General features: G+C 40.3%; 1 protein-coding gene across 3 annotated transcripts in view; it reads right to left on the bottom strand.

Moving 5' to 3' along the window:
- ARNT2 (aryl hydrocarbon receptor nuclear translocator 2) overlaps window positions 1–14,859 on the bottom strand; it is a 97,492-nt gene extending 82,633 nt beyond the window's left edge. For all 3 annotated transcript variants that reach the window (XM_017805159.1, XM_017805160.1, XM_017805162.1), the window contains exon 1: window positions 14,743–14,859. In XM_017805159.1, coding sequence (XP_017660648.1) covers window positions 14,743–14,773 — 31 coding nt within the window. In that variant the 5' untranslated portion in view covers window positions 14,774–14,859. The remainder of the gene's footprint in view (window positions 1–14,742) is intronic.
- Between the last annotated feature and the right edge of the window lie 4,889 nt (window positions 14,860–19,748).

Here is a 19,748-nt window from a genome sequence, read left to right as displayed (position 1 = left end):
CAAATATAAGAAATTAGCCAATTACCACTATAATTTATTTTATTAGCAGTCAAATCAAGTGTTTTCCATAGTATGCCCTTGCTCTAGATCACTCATTATTTGTTTTATACCATCACTATTATCTGTCTTTCTCCAAACTCATCTTTTTTCCTCTCCGTTATATAATTCAAAATATAAGTCAAAAATGTTTGCAAGCGAATTTCCTTTTATAAAGTCCTATGCAACTGTTTTATGATAAATAAATAAAAACAATAGTAACTGCTTGATAGTTTATCTGCACTACAACATCATTTAAGCTTTCATTTTTATTCATTCATATTCAAACTATTTATTTTAAAATAACATTTCTATGATTTTCTATCAAGAAGCCTGGCTTTTTACTATCTATCTAGCAACTACCTTCCAGCAATAGAAGCTGGTTTGGATTTCAAACCGTATCAGTGCTTGATCACAAATCTATTTTGTTCATGTACAAGTTCAACTATTAATTTATGGAAACTGTTTTGAAACTGCTATTAAAATACACAAGAAAGAAACCACCAAGATCAATACTGTAGTTCTCCAGTTTACATCATAAAAAGACAACAGTGCTTTAAAGTCCTAATAACTACATAAAACTTACTCAATAGCTATAAATATGCAAAGAAATAAAGCTAATTGGTAATAAATCTGTCTACAACACTGACCAAACCGGATCTAAACCAAATGCAGATCAGGGGCAGCCTAACCTTCCAAGGAATCCAATGTCTTCTCTCAACAATTTTACTTCTTCTCTCTACCCAGAAATGCACAAAATTCACATGAAAGTCATTGCCAACATCACTTGTCCGTATTTTCTGTTAACTACAGTAGAAGTCAGGGGATTTCATGAGCATTCAAGGCAGTATTTATAACTTTTGGTTCACATTGGAAGAACTTTGACAAGATATTTCTAAAATAACGAGCAGAGATGTTTTTGTGAATGAATTAATTCCATGACTTGGCTCAATCGATTTTCATTGAGAAAACATTGTCTAAGTTCACAGGTGCAAGTATTTATAAAATTTATTCTAAATTTAAAAATTTGAAAATCCAAGAATCCAGACCGAGACAGAAGTGGTCGTACCTGACCTGCAACAGAGCAGGAGGAATCTTCTCTGGTCGTCACCTTAGTGAGCCAAGTCACGGAGGGGCTGTTAAGGAAGACCATGAAAGATGTGCACATCCTATTTCTGAGGAAGTGGTGACTGTCAAACTACATCACACCAAACCCACCACCACTGCTGTGGTGGTGACCCACCAGCTGCCCTGCAAGCCACTGACCAAGCTGGGCTCAAAGACCTGAGCTCTTTGTGGTTCACCCACAGAAACCAAGACATTGACACTCCATGAGCTGCAGAAAGCTCAGGAACAACACGGCCCAACAACAAAGATGTAAAATGCAAACCACTCTGATTTAAATTACTCATTGAAAATTACTTACTCATGTCCTTCAAATGCCTTCATTATTTGTTACAAAGATTTTTAAGAGTGCCTCAGAAGCATATGTTAATTTTAAATTTCATTCAGAACAGCAACTTGCATCACCAAATACTTAATTATCAGTATATTTACAGTGTCCTTGGGCACTGTTAGGTAATCAGAATGCTATTGTTTTCATTAAACAGCATTCTATTGATAGCACTAATGACTTCAGTTCTGCTTGATCAACAAGCAAATGATGCTTATTTGATGTTACAATAATTAATGGGCCTTTTAGGTGTTTCCATACCCCAATTTATTACTAAGAATAAGAATATTTATGTGAAATACCTTAAAAAGAAAATAACTATCCATCACAAAACACATTCTAAAAATAGGGTGTGGTTTAGTATTTTTTCCTTTCCTCACAATTTCTAAGGTAGCATTCTCTGTCTAAAAATTGCAGGGGAAAAAATCCCACACTTAATTCCATTTCAAAAACTCAGCCTGAGCATAGTAAATATTCAGTTCATTTTATCCCTGACTGAACTTCCAGTAGGTCAAAGGATATTTTCTGATTAACATTTCTTTTATTTTTTTTTCCCCTAAAGCTGTGAGAAAACAGCCAACCTCACTTTCCCATAGTAGCAACAAGGTTCAAAAACTTTATATGATTCAAATAAGATGTACAAGTGAACGGGCTGCTTGTGTAATCTATTACTCCAAGCCATCACTTCTCCAAATCCCAAACCCAGTTTATGAAACATTATAGTCCAGCCTCCAGACCATGGGAAAAGGGCTGTGGATAAGAAAATTTCAATTCAAATCAAACTGAACCTCGAAAAGCTACCCAAAAAGAGTAGTGCAGTCTTCCCACAATGCTCATCTGGCACCTCTCAGTGATCCGGATGTGTTCAGTTTAACCTCCCGCCAAGGACAACCTTCAGAACTTCTTCTGAAGTCTTAACTGTTCTGATATACCAACCCTTATTAGCAGCTACCCTCATCTTTGCAGAAGAGTTTCCCAAACTGTGAATTTTTCTGCAAATAAACAAAATCACAATTAAAGTCTTAGTGATTTTCCCACCTTTCACTGCTCCTTCACTAAATGCTTTTTAGAACATTTTGCCTTTTGGTTCATTTCACAGATTATATCTTCCATATCTGCAAATAACAACAACAACAACAAAAAAAAAACCAAACAAACAAAAAACAACAACAAAAAACCAAAACAAAAGCTCACAGGCTTTTGGATACTCAAAGGTAGCTGCATTTGCCTTTTTTTTCCCCATTAAATTCTAGAATTTTTTATTCCCACAAAAATGCTCCAAATAGCACAGCTCAACATTATGGCACATAGAAAATACAAAATGCTATGCTCTGCTGCATAACTCTAAGATTTCTTAGTGTTACTTTAGGATTACTACACACCCAAAATTGTCTCATGAATTTTCAAAATTTTAATGATTAACTACTTCATAGAGCTATTTCCTGAATAGCTTTTATAATACTGAATTTTATACTTTGCTTTCTGAAATTACCAATCTTAAAATAAGAGAGAAAACACTGTTTTCAGGTAGGCTCTGCTAGACTTTCAATAAGCAATCAGTAATAGCCAGGCTCTTACTGCTTTTTCAGAAGTACAGAATACAAGAATTCACTGGATGTTCTACCAGTGAACTACTAAACAAAGAAAGCATAAAACAACAAAGCATTATTTTTCCATGTCACCGTACTCATATTAAACATGATTTGACATCCATTACAAGCCACTTGCTCCCAAAAGTATACAGACAGTTCTGTGGATATATCAAATACAGAAGTGAAGAATGATACTGAAAAAAGCCTCACTGCAAACAAACTGGATGTTTGTTAAAAAACAAGCTTATTATTTGTCTGTAAATATTGACCAAACTAAGGTTTTTGCTTTGCTATTTGCTGACTGAAGAGCAGCCCAGACGAGTACACAGGACACACAAGATTAGTCTGAATTCCAAGCTGGGCGATGAGGTTCCAGCTACTACAGGGGACCCTGCACAACAAAGCAAACAACCAGTGGCAGCCAAATGCGTTTACCAAGAAATCACTACCAATACTTTATGATTTATATTTCAACATTAGAAAGAATCATGATTTGATTTCTGGAAATTTATTTACTTCCAGTGACAGCTCATTGACTTGAATTAAAGAGCAGTTTGAGTTAACCCACTAATCAAATACCCCCATATAATGCATTTTCCTACTTTCAAATTCAACTTGCAAACACACAATAAACACTCGAAAACTATATCAGAATTTCAACTCAGTGCAACTGTATTTTTTATATAGTTTGATCCTTTCTTTGGTGTATGAAGCAATGTACATTTTGCTCTCAATACAAACGGTAACTGGATGAGAACAAATTAATGCGTTTCCAAAGGCAAATTAAGTGTCGAAAACAACCATAAGTCAAGACAACAAGAAATAAGTTGTAAAACCTGTATTAATACTTTAAAGCCAGGTGGATTGTTGCTAGTTACTGAAATAACTATCCATCATGTGTATATTCTGCTAAGGCACTTAAAAAGCACACTATCCAAATATCACATCTACTCTACAAAGAAAATACAAATTAATGGTTATTCATGTGCCTGGAATAAATAGTAACTGTTGTTTCCAGTGAGAAAGAAGCTACATATTCTGCTTTTTTATCTCTGCTCCTTCCCAAAGGGAGAAAAAATTTCTGCTAATCTAACATAAATGTGGATGCAATAAAAGCCTATTATTAAAACATTATCAATTAGGACATCACAATGAAAAAGAAAATATTCTCTGCTTGCTCCAGGATAGACACTTCACACTCTCCCGCAAATATGTCATTTTATAACGGACACAAATGAAAAAAGCATCCCAGAATACACAGTCTTATAAACAGAACATGCAAACTGGAGGTAAGAGAAATGGAAACAAAAATCACATGACTTAACTGTGGCATGCAAATGTTACTTGTCAGAGGTTCAGCAGGAAATCTGTAGTAAACCTGAGTCCTGTCCTGTGCCCATACCACCAGCCTGCCTTCTTTTTTCCCTGCTCAGTTCTCAGACACAAGACAGCCAGTGACACACAGGGGACATGCAGCCAGTTTGTAACAGCCAAGAATTTTCCTGCACAGTGACAATCTACTGGTCTTTGAAATTCTTATTCATAATCACCACATTCATTTTAAATTTAGCAATGATGAAAGAACATTTTGTCCTTAAAACTATCTTGAAAAACCAGTACCAACAGAGGGGCTTAGGTGGAAACACAACAAGCTCTGGAGCTGAACTCAAATACAACATCATTAACCTCCACAGGTAACAGAGACGGAGCCAAGACTCCTCACACCCTGAACCATTTACCACATGTATGCCCTTCCTAGAGCAAAGTGAGGACTGGCACGGTGCCTGTGGCTTGTTCAGTTCTGCCAAGGGCAGGAAGGCTTTCGCACATCATCAGTGGATGAGGCAGAACCAATTCCTCAATGTCATATCAACCTTTTCATCAAAGCCGTCAGATACTACTTTAGAGAAGGAATAAAGAGGCATGTGCCAGCTATGAGAGTAATGAATAGTTTTCCTCAAGCAAAACATAATTCAGCATGAACTTCACGTTAATGTTCTTTCCACCCACTCACACATCTCCAACTGATTCTACTCAACCAAAATGCCAACAAGTAAAACCACCCATCTTTTAACTGAGCTCTTGTACACCAGCGCTAAGATTTCATTTACAGTGCCATCCTACAGCTGCCTAACCTCAAACATTACTTATATATTTACGTGCCTTTTTTTTTTTTAAAACATGCATGGAACCTGGAGAGAGAAATACAAGTAACAAAAGGGAAGAGCAAAGATACTGGCACTGGCAGCTTTCACTAAAATGTTAAAGACCATTATAAGCCTCAGTCCCATTTACAGTTCAGAACCAAAAGGTTCTGAAGCAGAAAGGAGGACCATTAAAAAAGTAAGATTAAGTCTCGAGTCAGGAAATGTATGATGTTAGCTTGTCTGAACAGTGAAAGAGTATCAACATATATTTAAGCAAAAGACTACTGTAGCTCAGAAAGGCAGAGGTTTATTTGGTTTATCGAGAAGACATCAGAGAGTACAGAAAGTCCAGAAACACTCAGGTTTAACTTAGAAGAAAAACAACCCAACAGCTGTGATCATTCAATATCTAAGTCTCAAGCTTGAATAAACTACAAGGAACCCAAAGATTTGTATACACCCAAGTACTTCACAGTGACTACCACCAACAAAGAAGGAAGAAAATTCTCCATTGTTGTCTTATTCTGTTAGTACCCATAACGGAAATTTTATACGTAACTCTAAAATGTCTGTAAGGGGATATTTTTGGACAGCGGTTCCATGTAGCACAAGTCTGATCTAGAATGTTTTGTTCTTAGTGAGAATCCAGTTCCAGCACAATAGCTCCACTTGGACCAACCTTAACTCAGAGATGGCAGGGAATCTACAGAGACATTACACATATTAAGGTGTTTTGGAAATGGGAAATTTGGACTCTGTAGGCCTCAACACGTGGCACTCAGGAAAGACGGTTAACGTTCACTTAAGAAATTCTTAATCCCAGCAGTCCCCTGTCCCCTTTCCTGGAGATCCCTGCTATGATTGCAGAGCCAGAACAGAACACGTCCTCAACACCTCATGCCTGCTCAGGATCATGGATGGTCAGAACCCAGTGGGCAGGAGGCATCAATCCTCCTGCAGTGCAGACAGACAGATACCTCTGCCACATAAACTGTGCTTCACAGCCAATGAAGGGCTGAATACCCCCAAAGTTATTTTCACAGAAACTCTGGTCTGCTAAGTTGTCTGCAAGAAAGGACGTGATGAATAATTATTAGGACCTGAGTCTGATGACTACTCCCGTGAGTCATGGTCATGTAATAGTGTTGGGGGACACCAGTGGTTTCCTCAGATTTAATTTTATTTTTTTAAAGCATTTTTAAGAGATCCTCTGGCCTTCTGCATATTGCTGGCTCATCCTGAAGATGCTCTGCACTTTCTGTAATGCATAGTGATTTGACCAGTAAAAAACAAGGCTCTATAATGAAAACTTCCCTTTATTTTAATGAGATTTTCAATGGCCTTAGAAATACGGTGTCAAATTATTGGAACTATGTAAAGAATTAAGAATTTCTGGGGATAAAGTTTCCTCTGCTAATTTTTTTTTGTTTTCATAGGCAATGTTTCTGGTTTATGGGAAAAAAAAAGAAAAGAAAAAATAAGTGTAATTTGCTGTGCAATCAGGTTTGTAGGAACAGCAATTGCATCTTAGTTGCAGTGTATTTTTGCTTACCAGTGAAAGTTTGAAGTATGCATTTTCATGGTTGAAATTAAAGTTCGTTTAGCTTTTCTAGCTAACAGCACTTTAAGTCTTTAAAGCTAAACTCAAAATTGAGCTGGGAACTTTGCTCACAGCTCCACTGGACACAACACAATGGAAATCCAGCTCACCCAAGCCCAAGTTGGCTCTGCAGAACCAAGAGCAACAACATTTTTTGTCCATTAAAAGATGAAGCATGACTCAGAGGGCAGTGACACACAGTGCCATTTTATAGCTAATTTTGTTACTATAATCCACTTCCCACAGCTACTGTTACAATCAGCACCTCATTTCAGGGGTTGACTTCTGCCACCTGCTGAGGGTCACCATGCCTTGGGCAGATTAACCACTTTGCATCTGGCAGCTTAGCAAATTAAAATACTAACTAGACTCATACTCACATGCTGGTCAGCCACATAACTTCAGCAGCCTGCCCTTCTCCAGGACATTACTGAATGACTTGGAGGCATATCAGATGCAGCCTGTTATTTATTGCAGTAGTACATGGAGATTGGAGATGCACTTTGCAAAGTACTGTCCGGAAAACAGAAGACAATCTGCATTCTCTAAAGAATTAAACTCTAAATTAAATAACATTTGAGTCTGTGAGCTCTTCACAAGAAGTTACTTTAATTCTCCTTGCATTCAAAATAATGAGTTTTATCCCAAGTTTTAAAAGTATTTCTATTCCAGTTTGATTTTTCATTCCAGATATTGCAGTTTTAAAGCATGTGCATTTCAAGGGCATTTAACAGCACCCAGCTGTCCACCTACCTTTACTAATAGAAAGAGCCAGCAGTAACAAGCCCCTAAAATGACCTACTTGCATGGAATTGTGTTCTGGATTGTTATTGGTAGAGTACTAGAGACCATTTTTCAAAATCAGGCCTGCATGTTCCTCAGAAACAGGTTTTGCTTTTACCTCTGAAGAATACAAATATGCAGTGTTTTTGTTCTTTGCAGCTCAGTGATTTACTGGCATGCCTCTTCCCATAAAATATTTGCATATATCTGAGAGTCAAACTGTTCTGATACATTCTGTGTTTGCCAGGAAGTGAACGCTTCAGTTCAGTGTAACTGAACATTTAAAGAACGACAGGCACCAGGACAAATGGCAGCATAATTAACATACCAATGAAGAGCCAGTTGTTAATTACTATCCATTTCAGGCATTTTGTAGGAGCAACTTACCTGAAAAGCCTTTCCATCTGCATGCTGGCAAAGCCAGTAATTAAACAATTCAACACCCCTTTTGGTTGATTAAAGAAAAAAATTATAATTATTTTATATTATTCTATTTGTCACATGCGGTTGACATTCAGATGAGAAAAACCTGCAGCAGCTCAAATCTAAGCATTTGAAATTAATATTATGAGCTGTCCTTGAACAAAACAGCAACACATACACATCTAGGGCAGATGCAAGCTAATAGAGGCTCCTAATTTGAGCCAACTGATTATACCTTACAGTACCTGCTGGGTTACACAGAAGGCAGCACAGTTGCTACTTACAACAGAAAAGTACCATTTTTCTCTAAGGGGAACTTCAGACGCTCCCTACAGAACGGAATCTGAATTTATAAGCTGTTGAAAGACCTGGGAGTAGCACCAGTAGAATGCCAGGATTCATTTACATTTAAACAACACTGACTGAGAAGTCAATACAAAGCTTGGCACAGCTCCACAGAGAAAATATGGTACTTACAGGAGCTGTGAGAAAGGTAGAGGCACCTAAGTGTGGAAAGCAGGATTGAAACCATAGGACAGAAATACTAAAGACAGGCAAAATGGGAAAAAAAGCTGACAAAAAGGAGAGGAAGCAGAAAGTTTAGAAACATTCATCAATATGTAGAGTATCCAAAACAAAGGATTTCTCTTTCTCCCTGCGCAGATGGCTTTGCTCAAGGAAGACCAGCGTGCTTTGGGTACAAAAAAATGGAAATTACATCTATCTTGAAAACAGCTTCTAATTCACTGCTGATCGCATGACTACAGACATTAATCCATGTAAACAATAAAACCGAGATCCATTTGAAATTCTGACTACCCAAACTAAAGTTTGAACCAGCCCTCATTAAAAAATTCTGTTTCTCCTTGCAGTTTCAAACCACGTAATTTCTGCACTTTAAAGGCCAGATTTTGCTGGAGTCCTGTAACATTTTGTGACAAAGTAGTTCTTTCTGGAGCAGCCAAAAAGTGGATATTTGGTCCACGTGGCTTTATTCAATCCATTAATTTTCACATGTATTTTTTTTTAAACAATGGAAGGCAAAGAATTTTTTTTAAGTTTTTGCTTTGCTAACAATGTGCATCTATCTTATTCGGATTATAATCAGAAGGTAACTTAAATGTACAAAGGCAGCTTCACAAAATTTTTCTTTTCCTCACTTGACAGAATGATTGATACACATGGGGTGACAGGAAATGCTTTACAGCTGAACAAAGAAAATACTGTTAGCAAGAAGTAAACTGTACCAATGGTTTGTACAGCAGGTGCCCACCCACAATTTCTGGAATGTCAAATTTTTTGCCTGTATCGTCCAGCAAATCTAAGTTTTTGCACAGATTATGTTGCAGAATAGTAAAGTAGCACCTCTGTCTTTGGAGATTTCTTTCCCACACAACCTCTACCGAGAACACTCTCACAGTCAGAAAAGACTGTAGCTTGTGTTGGTGGGTGCACACTTCTGCATCCAAGGCAGCATCTCCGCACTCCACAGAGCTGGCCAGACAGAACAGCTCATCCTGAGCTGATTCATCCATCTCTAGACACTGCTGGCCAGCCAAAGACACTTTGCTATAGATAGACTGGAAAATCTGCCACAGATCTACAAGACCCAAGAACTAAATTCCCATTTCTTAAACTCAAAGACCTCTCTTTCCCTTTTCTACTGCATATTTTAATAACATTGTGATTTCTGCAGGTAGCACTGAATTAACGCATTTTCCATTCTTGCTTGTCAGTTATGAAGCAGTAAGCCCCCCAAAATTACTCTAAACGACACACGTATCTGATCTTCACAACCATTTAAGCATAATCTCTGAATACATCTTCATAATGACAGCCCCATTTCTGTCCTCTTAATAACAATAATCACTACATCAACAGAGTTATTTTGCCTGCTTTGAAAAGCCTATTTTTTTTCCCTTTGCTACCTAATCTCTGTTGCAATTTTCCTTACTGGTAAGAAAAATCAGCAACACCATATGGTATTACAGAAATCAGCAATCTCTCTTTTATTTTGTGTTTTTATTAGAGGCATGGGGAAACATTATTCTACTTGGAAAAAACATTTGGAACTAACCACAAGCTACTTATGCAAATTTTAAATAACTATTCTGTGATAGAAGAGATATCCCATAATGAAATCTTTTGTTATACCTATATATTAGAATTATTAAAAAAAAAAAAGAGATTTCATCAGTGCCAGTTTATATTCAGTACACAGTCCTAAAGGATAAAACATTATCACAGAACAAATCAAGAGGCACTAGCACCTCATAGTTTGACTGAATTATGGACCAACTCTGCAGGAAAAAAACCTATGAAAACAAGAGAACAAAAAGATCTGCAATGTAAACCTCCCATTAGCTAATGAGTGTTCTATTTTTGAGACCTTTTTTTTCAGCTTTATCTTAGAATGAAGACTACTTTTTTGCATTCCAGAAACATTAGAACTCATTAAAACCTCCATCACTAGAACACTCCATTTACTTCCCAGGATGCTGTGAGATTGATTTCTGGTTTACTGGATCGGCTGCATTGGAATGAAGGGCAGAACTGCAACAATAAAACACAACAACTTTTGGGCTATGAGTTGAACAGACAATTCAAAATCTAATACACTGAAGTAGATCCTTTTTTTTTTAATGATCACTTTCAAAGCTGTGTGAAAGCTGGAGAATGGCCAGATTGTCAGCTTTAGAAAGCCAGTTCCTTATGGGAATATGGAATGGGCAGCATCAAGAAAATTCATCCACAGCACTTAATATCTCAGTAACTTGAGTGCAAATGTAAAACTGGGTAACAAATTATTTGGTTCTCAGAATGTCTGGCTGAAACAGGAGAATGATTTATCTCCACTAAACTCCCAAGTTGAACAAACAAAAACAAACCAAAACCAACTCCCAGAACCCAGTGCACTTGCCTAGAACAAGAGCTCAGATGCAGGGCTGAGTTACAAGCTTTCACTGATATGACATAAAATTACAAACTGGAAGCAAAGAGAGCTTATTTAATCATCTTTCTTCAAGTTACAACCCCAATTTTTTCACATCTTGAATTAGCCATTGGCTAAAGTACCCCTCGTGAGCTGCTGTGGTTGTAATGATTATACTTAAGCCCCAGCAACTCTTTTTTCTCATGTCCCACCACCTCAAGACAATCTCAAGTAGACGCCCTTTTGAGGACATGCTGTTCTCCATACCCTTTGGATTTTGGGCTCTCTGCTTAAAAAGAAAATGTTAAAAGGAGCTTTAGGGATTACATGAACAACCCAGGCTTGGGATTTCTTTTCAATTAAATATAAGGATATACCCCTAAGGATTCACAAAATCTTAAAACACAGCCAAAAATGCATCCTAAGGGATCTTCCCTCTAAGGTAACTATAGATCAACTCAAAAATCTCATGATTTCTCCTAACTTGACTTTTAAATTTGTGGCATTCTGGCAATCCATAGGGATACCTCACCAGGAGGAACTGAAAGGATACAAACAGTTCATTTCACATCACCTGACCACAGCAGAAAGCTGCTGCTCACACACTGGACTGAGCCAGACTGGAACTCATTACCCAAGACCAAGCAATGTCTCAGGGAAAAAAAAAATCCTACATTCATTAAGAGTTTTATGTTTTCAATCCAACTTAGCTAATACACAAACCACCACATCACGTACTGCACACAAGTTAACCAAAGTTTGACCTCAAAGTAGCAACAGTTATGGACAAAGTTTGCATTCCAAAAATACACACATTTAAAACAGACATGGCACTAAGTTACTTTGCTGCAAGCAATAATTTATGAAATGCTTGTTACACCTCCACAATTTTTTTGTTCTTAAATCCCATTTAATATGCCAATCTTATTTCAGGAGGAAATAAATTAACTCTGATGCTTTGTGCCAATGCAGATGAGCTTCCCACACACCTGTATTGTGTTTCACACTCCAGTTAGTCATCCAGATTACGACAAACGAACAAAGTACTTCTAACCAGATCTGTTCCCAAAGCTAAGCATGCAGGAAGAGGAAGAAGCCTGTCTCGCAGAGCCCCCACTTTTGTCAGTGCAATGTCCAGCTGCAGCTATGGACAAACACCTTCACCAAAAAGAACTATAAGTTTAGATCTAACACAGCCCAGGAAGCCCAGAGAGGTGGTGTGACCTCCACCACACTTCAGTCCCTGACACTGCAGTTCCCATGAGCCCCAGCCTGGAGAGGCTGCCAACTGCCCCCACTCCCATGAACTTCTCCAACTCAAACTCACCATTGAAAAAAGAACAGGGGGAAAATGGATAAATCTGCATCTAATGCAAGAGAGAAGATGCTACTGCAGAGCAGTGCATGGTTCTGAACCAAGAGATCCCACACTGAAAGACGTTCCAGAGCTACAGAACACCCAGCTTTTCTGTCTTGCCTAATCCCCATTCCACTGCCTAGAATATGACTAAAATCACATGTATTTGTATTGTGGTAGCTGCAAGTTAATGTCCTGCCTAAATTATCAACTGTTATTAGAACCCCAGACAATTGCTTAATAAAAATTTAATCATATTGTAATTTCTAATCATCATTAAAGATGCTTAACAAGTTAATCTCTCTATTGTGCTCCCCTAACACTGCGGATCAGAAAGTCAACTGGCACAAGGCAGCACAGCTTCGCTACCACTAACAGGGCTACCTTCATGGTCCTTCAGCTGAGGATCTGTCCCCAAGAGAAAACAGCAGGATTAAAATAATTTTGCTACAGATTTTGACTGTTTCTCTGCACCACTTCACAGTTAAGGCAAAAAAAAGCGGAAGCAACAAATTATGGACTTTAAAAAACCACAGCACAAATCAAGGTATTTCACACAGCTCTGTCTTCTGCTGTCCGTGGTAGAGCAAATGCAGCACTATGCTACAGATCAAAGGTCTCCTCTCCTCACAGCCCAAAAACCCCTCATTTTGACTTTGTCCATGCACAGCTGCCTCTGACAGTGCTTATGCACAGAAAAGGTGGGAGGATCATTAACAGCCAGCGAGTTTGTCTTTCAGCTCAGATCTATTCCAACTGCACAGACGAGGAGTGAAATGATGCTCTGTAACCTCAGCCTTGCAGAAGATGTTGGTTCACTTCAGGAAACCAACACATTTCCTCAACCTTCCGGCAGACCATCAATCTGTGCTTCAGAGAGTTTGAGGACCACACTGCAAGTCAACTTTCACCATATCAGATACACAGAAATGCACACAGACAACACACTTGGCTCTTCTTTCCCTCTTTTTTTTTTTTAGGTTTCTTCCATAATCCCATAACGCTCTCTCATTTCCCAAAGTGGTCACAGGGGAACAATGGTAAAGCCCTACTCCGAGGCTAAGCAATCCATGCACACTGTACCTCCTGCAACCACATCTTTCTGTGGCTTCAGCTGCAGGCATGTAGAAACAGAGGAAAGGGCTGGTGCAAAAGGGGCACCAGGCTCTGCTGTAATTCAGCAGTTTCAGCACTGACCTCTAAGCAGTCAGGGCTGTTCCTTCAGTGTGCAGCTCGGAGGAGCAGATGGGAGAATGGCAAACCAAACCCATGTCAGAAAAGGCTATTTGTATCCTCCTCTGTCTGCAACACCACTCACTGAATTGTAGCTGTGAGTGCACACTGTGAAACTCTCCGTTATCATGTGCAACATGGTATCCTGGAAACTAAATAATATTAATTTAATAACCTTCCATTAAATATTGATTTTTATTTAATATGTAGAATTCTGACATTAAAACTTAATCTGATTGACAAATATCAGTTCCTGCTTAATTTATTGGCACTTACTGAACCAAATTAATTGTTTATATCACAATATTTACTTTCAGCATGACAGCTACACTACCAACTACAGAAGGATTTAATCTAATGAACAGGCTTTACACATTAGTTGGCATTTACTCAAGCAAGCCCTTAATTGTCAGAACTGAACCTGGCTCTCCAAAAAGTGACACAATGCAAGCACATACTAAAAAAAGTAAACCAGGAATCGACCTTTGATAACAACACTTTTCATTAGTATTGAGCTCAGTGCAAGATCCCTTGTCTCACTTATTTTTAGTGTCAGACACCTGTTGATTCACACTAAGTTGACCCAAGTACATCTCCAAAATATGTCGTTTCATCCAAATATGTCATTTCATCCAAACTCACTTTATTTCATCAAGTACCCAACAAAATTGATGTTGCGTCTCACAGACACATAACGAAACGTCGGGGAATGTCTTCCCTCACGCAAAAATTCAACGGGAAAATTTTTTGCAAGTTTCTTCTCTTAGTAACTGTAGCACTAACACAAAATATTTACTGCATCCTTTGGGAAACAAATAAACACATGGCACACGCCGAGGTGCCCTTGGTCAGTTTCAACACCCTCTTTTGGCTTCGCACGCCCGACAATAAACCTGCCCCTCGTACCGGGGCACGCACAGGTCTGCGCGGTGCCCCGCTGCCCGACCCCGCTCCTCTCCTGCCCTGTGCCCGCGATGCTTATGCGAAACTGTTCGTTCCCGAGGAACCCGCCCAGGGCTCCCGGCTCTGGGGGGCTCCTGGCCCGGCTCTCCCGCGGCGGGGGCGGCGGGAGGAGCGGCGGGGACCGCCCGGCCCGAGGGCTGCGGGGCCGCGCCGAGCCGGGCGGGTGCGAGCCTGCGGCGGGGGCGTGTTGTGCCACTTGGGGGGCGAGGCGGCAGCTACTCACCGGGAGGGTTTACCGCCGCCGGCGTTGCCATCTTGTCTCTGAGAAGAATTAACACAAATGCAAGAGGGGCGGAGGGATGCTCTGAGCAGCCCGGGGGGGAGGCGCGGGAGGGGGGAGGCGGCGGGGCGGGCGGGCCGGGCGGCGCGGGGGCGGCGGCTGCTCCTCCCGCCCCGGGTCCCGCTCCGCGCTCCGAGCGGGGCGGCCCAAGATGTCCGATGGCCCCGCGCCGCCTCTGCTCATGCGCCGCGCTCAGTGAGCATGTGCCGGGCGGCCGCACATGTGCGCTGGGCCCGCGGGCCGCGGGTGCCCGCCCGGGACCCCCCGCAAGAACCGGCCAGAGCGCCCCGCGACACGGCCCCGCAACGGCCCCGGCTCCGGCGGGGCTCGAACCCGCGACCCCCGGGGCGCGAACTCCCCCGAGGGAGGGGCCGCCCGTGGCGGCGGTGAGGGCGCGGGGCGGGGGGAACTGCCCACCACCCAAAATTAGGGGAAGGGCGGGGGGCTGCGCAACACCCCCGAAACCAGGGGCAGCTGTGGAGCGCTGTCTGTCACCTCTGAAACCGAGGGGAAAGGTTGGTGTGCTCTCCATCACCTCCGAAACTCAGGGTGAAAGTCGGGGTACTGCCCACAACCCCTAAAACCAAGGAGGGTGCTTGGAGTGCTGTCCATCACCTCTGACACTGAAGGGGAAGGCTGGGGTGCTGCCCACCACCCCGAAACCAAGGCAAGCTGTGGGTACTGTCCATTACCATGTAAGTGGAGGTGGAAGGTTGGGGTCCTGCCCGCTGCACCCAAAACCAAGGGGAAGTGTTTGAGGGGCTGTCCATCACCTCCAAAACTGAGGGGAAATGTTGAGGTGCTGCCTGCTGCCCTCAAAACCAAGGCAAGCTGTGAGGTGCTGTCCATCACCCTCTAAACGAGTGGAAGGTAGGGGTGCTGTCCACCGCCCCCCAAAGCAAGGGGGAATCTTGGGCCGCGCCTGCTGTCCCCAAAACTGAGGGGTAGTGATTGTGGTAGAGCTTACCCACTTAAGTGGTGAAAAAGGGAAGCTGTTGGACAATGTCCCTGCCGCCCCTGTTGTCCCCAGACAATGACATCCCTTCACCCCTGAGGTGGCGAAGTCCTCTGGGAGGTGGAAGGGGAACAGAGCCCTGTGAGTCCAAACACCTCCAACACTTTCTCCACTTGGGTTTCAGGAGAACCATTTCTGTGGTTCCTCAGGATCACACGTGCTGACATGGTGTGCAGCTTGGTCAAGCGCTAGATAAAGATCTTTTGGGGGAAAAGAGTAGCTGTGGTGTTATCTGCATGTTACAGTACCTCTGACTTTGAGGTGGAGGACTTGGTGCTTCAAATGGACAGTGTTGTACAGAAACATCTTAGTTCTTTGTTAATAATACTAATTTCCTGGAATTACAGAGGAAAGTGTAATAACTCTTGGAGTTCTTTAAAAAAATATCCAGGAGTTCAGAGACCTTCTATGCCCCTCCAGGTGGAGCATATGAATTGTATCATATTCCTCTAAAAACCTTATTTTGCCTCACACTGCACTCACATTCACGCTAAGTAGCACAACTGAACAACTGAGCCTTTGTAACTCAGCTCACATTTCAAGCCTTTCCATTGCAAACACAAGGACAAAAAATACACTTTCAATGGAATTGGAGATTTTTCTCATAATCTCATAACTCAGGTCTTTAAGGGAAAAAAAAATCAGTATCACAGATTTAAACCACAAGATTTCTGAAAAGCCACTGGTGTAATAACTGTAGCAGTCATGTGCAGCATGTGTGTAATACTGGAAAAAAATTAATGAATTTTGATGGCTTTGTCATCTCTCCAGAATGCCACAAAGGCCTGTTAATCTTTAAATGCCTGCCCATGGCTGTGCTCAGTTGCCCTGAACAGCCCTGCAGTAGTTGATGGGAGCACTCAAAATGAAAAGTTGCAAATCAATCCCTTGCTTTGCTGAATGAGTAACCTGAACCAGTTTATCCATTAAGATGCAAATTGGCAGAAAAATGGGGAAAGCATGGAGGCTGTGTTTACTGATTTCCTATAGAGGAGTTTAATCAGAACAGCCTTAAACGCTCCTGGTTATCTAGAAAGTTTAGTTTATCTTTGATTTATTGTGCTTTTGTCTATCAGATGTGGAGCTGTTTTTCTGAGCAACTTACTGCTTTAGTGCCTCCCGATGCTGTAGAGTTTTGGATGCTCAGCAGGCAATCTTAATTCTTATCTTGAGGCATTTACCGTGCTAATACTGGAAGACTGTGTTAATATCAGCAATTTTGTAAATACAGCTATTTCCATTCAGATAAAACGTTGTGATTTGAACAAAGCAACATTTGGAGTGACTTACCCTGGTGCAGGGTCAGAGCTCAATTCCTTTAGGTTCCTATCAAATCTGGTGTTCAGATTGCATGGCTAGTGCTGCTCATGAAAGCTTTTCAATGAGCCTCCATTATGTCAAGTTACATACATGCATAAAGGTTAAAGGATCAAACCCCTAACACTATAATGATAGTAAAAGGCCTTATAAAACCATAACTTAGAGCATTAGGCAGTTCTGAAGTGTCCTCTGAAGGCATTTACAAGTATTTAGGGGTTAAACCTTATCTCTCTCTTGCCAGAAAAGCACTAATATTTCTTATTTCATTTCTATTTTAGAGATAAGGAAGCCACCCCGCCCCCAAAAAAACCCCCAGATCTGACAGTGTGCTATCATAGCTTTCAACAAACATATGGCATAAGTCCTACAATGACTGAATATAAACCAACAAAACCATTCAACTGCCTGTGCTGTCCCCATGCGTGATATCCCATGAGATATTAGATTAGCCCAGAAAGAGCACATTACAGCCAGGGTATTTGATGTTGTGCTCCGCCTAAACAAGACCTTAGGGCTTAGCATGGAACAGGTTCTGTCAAATCTACTGTGGTTCAGACATAATTATGCAAAAATAAAGCTTCTTTTCTTTTTTGTTTGCTGTGAGCTTTGTTGACTCTCTCTGTTCAGTTTCACTCGCAATTCTTTGTTCACTTAAATAGATTAAGAAGCAAATTGATTTTTTTCTCCTCCCCATCTTCTCTATCTTAATGGGCAGTATTAGCAGAGTCTTTCAGAATCCCTGAAACAATCCATAAATGTAATGGAATTATTCTCTGTTTATCTGTAATAAACTACTTCCTTGTTATCTCGTCCTGAGCCTTTCCATACCTCTGGTAAGATCTGTAACGTTGGTCACTGGAGAGAGAAACCATCACTGCTCTTAAAATCATGTTCTAGTCATGGTGGAAATGCATGCTCTGTGTTTTACTTTCACTGTAATGCAAAGAACATGTACAGAGTAAAGCAAGAAATCAATTTAGTTGATGAATTCATGTTTCTCCAAGTTCATGCCAAGCTATGTACGTTGAAAGCCTAATTCCTGTGGAATGGGGCTCCTCACAACAAAAGCAGGGACAGTGCTGGACTTTACCTTTGCGCTTGCAGAGAGATTGAACAGTGTTGTATCAATACCAAGCACAAAATAGGATGGATATGCAAGACAGCAATATGCAAACTTTACACTGTTCCTGCCTCACAACAGGGGGTGCGTCACCATTTTAATATAATTACAAACAAGTGTTGACATGATGTGTAGCAACAGGAAAGTAAACGAATTAAGAAAAGTGATTTTTACCTCAATCTTGTTATTATGTACCGGAGAATGTCTGTTAGATGTCTTTACAATGATTGTTTCCAATTTAGAGGGCTATTACCACTGATAGCAGTGCTCAGCATACATGTGTATTCTGCGTGTTGGCTTCAGAAGCAGAAATAGATCAGCTGAGCACTGCAGCTCACTGAAAATGCTCTCCATTAACACCTTTCCTTTGAAAGCTCAGCACTGCCCTGCCAGTTGGAATACTTAGACGTGGTACTTTTCCATGCCATGAACGAATAATTTCTAATATTTTTAAACAGAGGATGTGTAGAAAAGGGGTTATTACTTCCTTTGAAAAACTGAAGTCTTTCCAAGATGGATGTGAATGAGTAAAGTCCAGAAACAAAAATCACAAAAGAAAAAGGCAATAAATTGAAGCAAATGAGATCATATCTTCAGTGTCAAAAATGGTTTAAAAAAGATCTTTAGTGGTTTTTACCAGTACAAGTCCTGTCTAATAGCAACATTGAAAAACAAGGTCTGAAACCTTGAACCTACAGTTCCCTAGTGGAATTTTCTTTTCTGGGGACATGAAATGAAATTTCAGACAATTTAATACAGTATAATCAAAACCAGTGACATTTTAATAAAGTCTCATACTTTAATAAGACCTCCCAGCTACATTCTTTGATCTGTGTTTCCATTGTAATTGAGTTAATATATTGCATTCAATTCATCCAAAAGTCTTTGATATTTTGGAAGAGTATGATATATGTATATTAAGCAACCCCATCCACCCAAGTACTTGGAACTGGAACATTATGTGCCCTTTTTAATTTGTTTCGTCACATATGGGTGACCACACTTGCCTAAATAAGCTATAGAGAAAATGATAAAATTTAAAATGTGAACTATCATAGGAAGGTCTTAAAAGCATTTGTTAAGGAAATTACAACCTTGTTCTTTAAACTATCCCATATAATGTGAGAGAAAATTGTATTCTTCCTATAAAATGCAATAAAAGACCTTGATAGGAATGTGTAAGTTATATTAATGTCTATTCAGTCCTGGAGGTATAGAAATGTAATTTCTATGATGTTCTCTATAGCTATTGCTGTTAAATTCTGTAGTGGTTTTCCTGTAGGGAAAATGACATTGAGTATTACAGAAACCCTTCTAAAGGTGAAATGTCTGTGGCAGATGTCTGTTACCTAAAAAATGTAACCGAGATCAGACAAGTGTTCCTATGCTAGTAGAAGTCTGGACTGGGAGCCCGATACCTTTTATCTCTTAACTTCAGCTCTAACATTTCAAGCTGCTTCAAAGTTTGTATAAGTTTAACCACGTATTAACAAC

This window comes from Lepidothrix coronata, unplaced genomic scaffold, assembly GCF_001604755.1.
Source record: "Lepidothrix coronata isolate B3197 unplaced genomic scaffold, Lepidothrix_coronata-1.0 Scaffold11, whole genome shotgun sequence".
Taxonomy (NCBI): Eukaryota; Metazoa; Chordata; class Aves; order Passeriformes; family Pipridae; genus Lepidothrix; species Lepidothrix coronata.
Note: the sequence above shows the minus strand (reverse complement) of the source record. Positions and strands in the feature narration are given on the sequence as shown.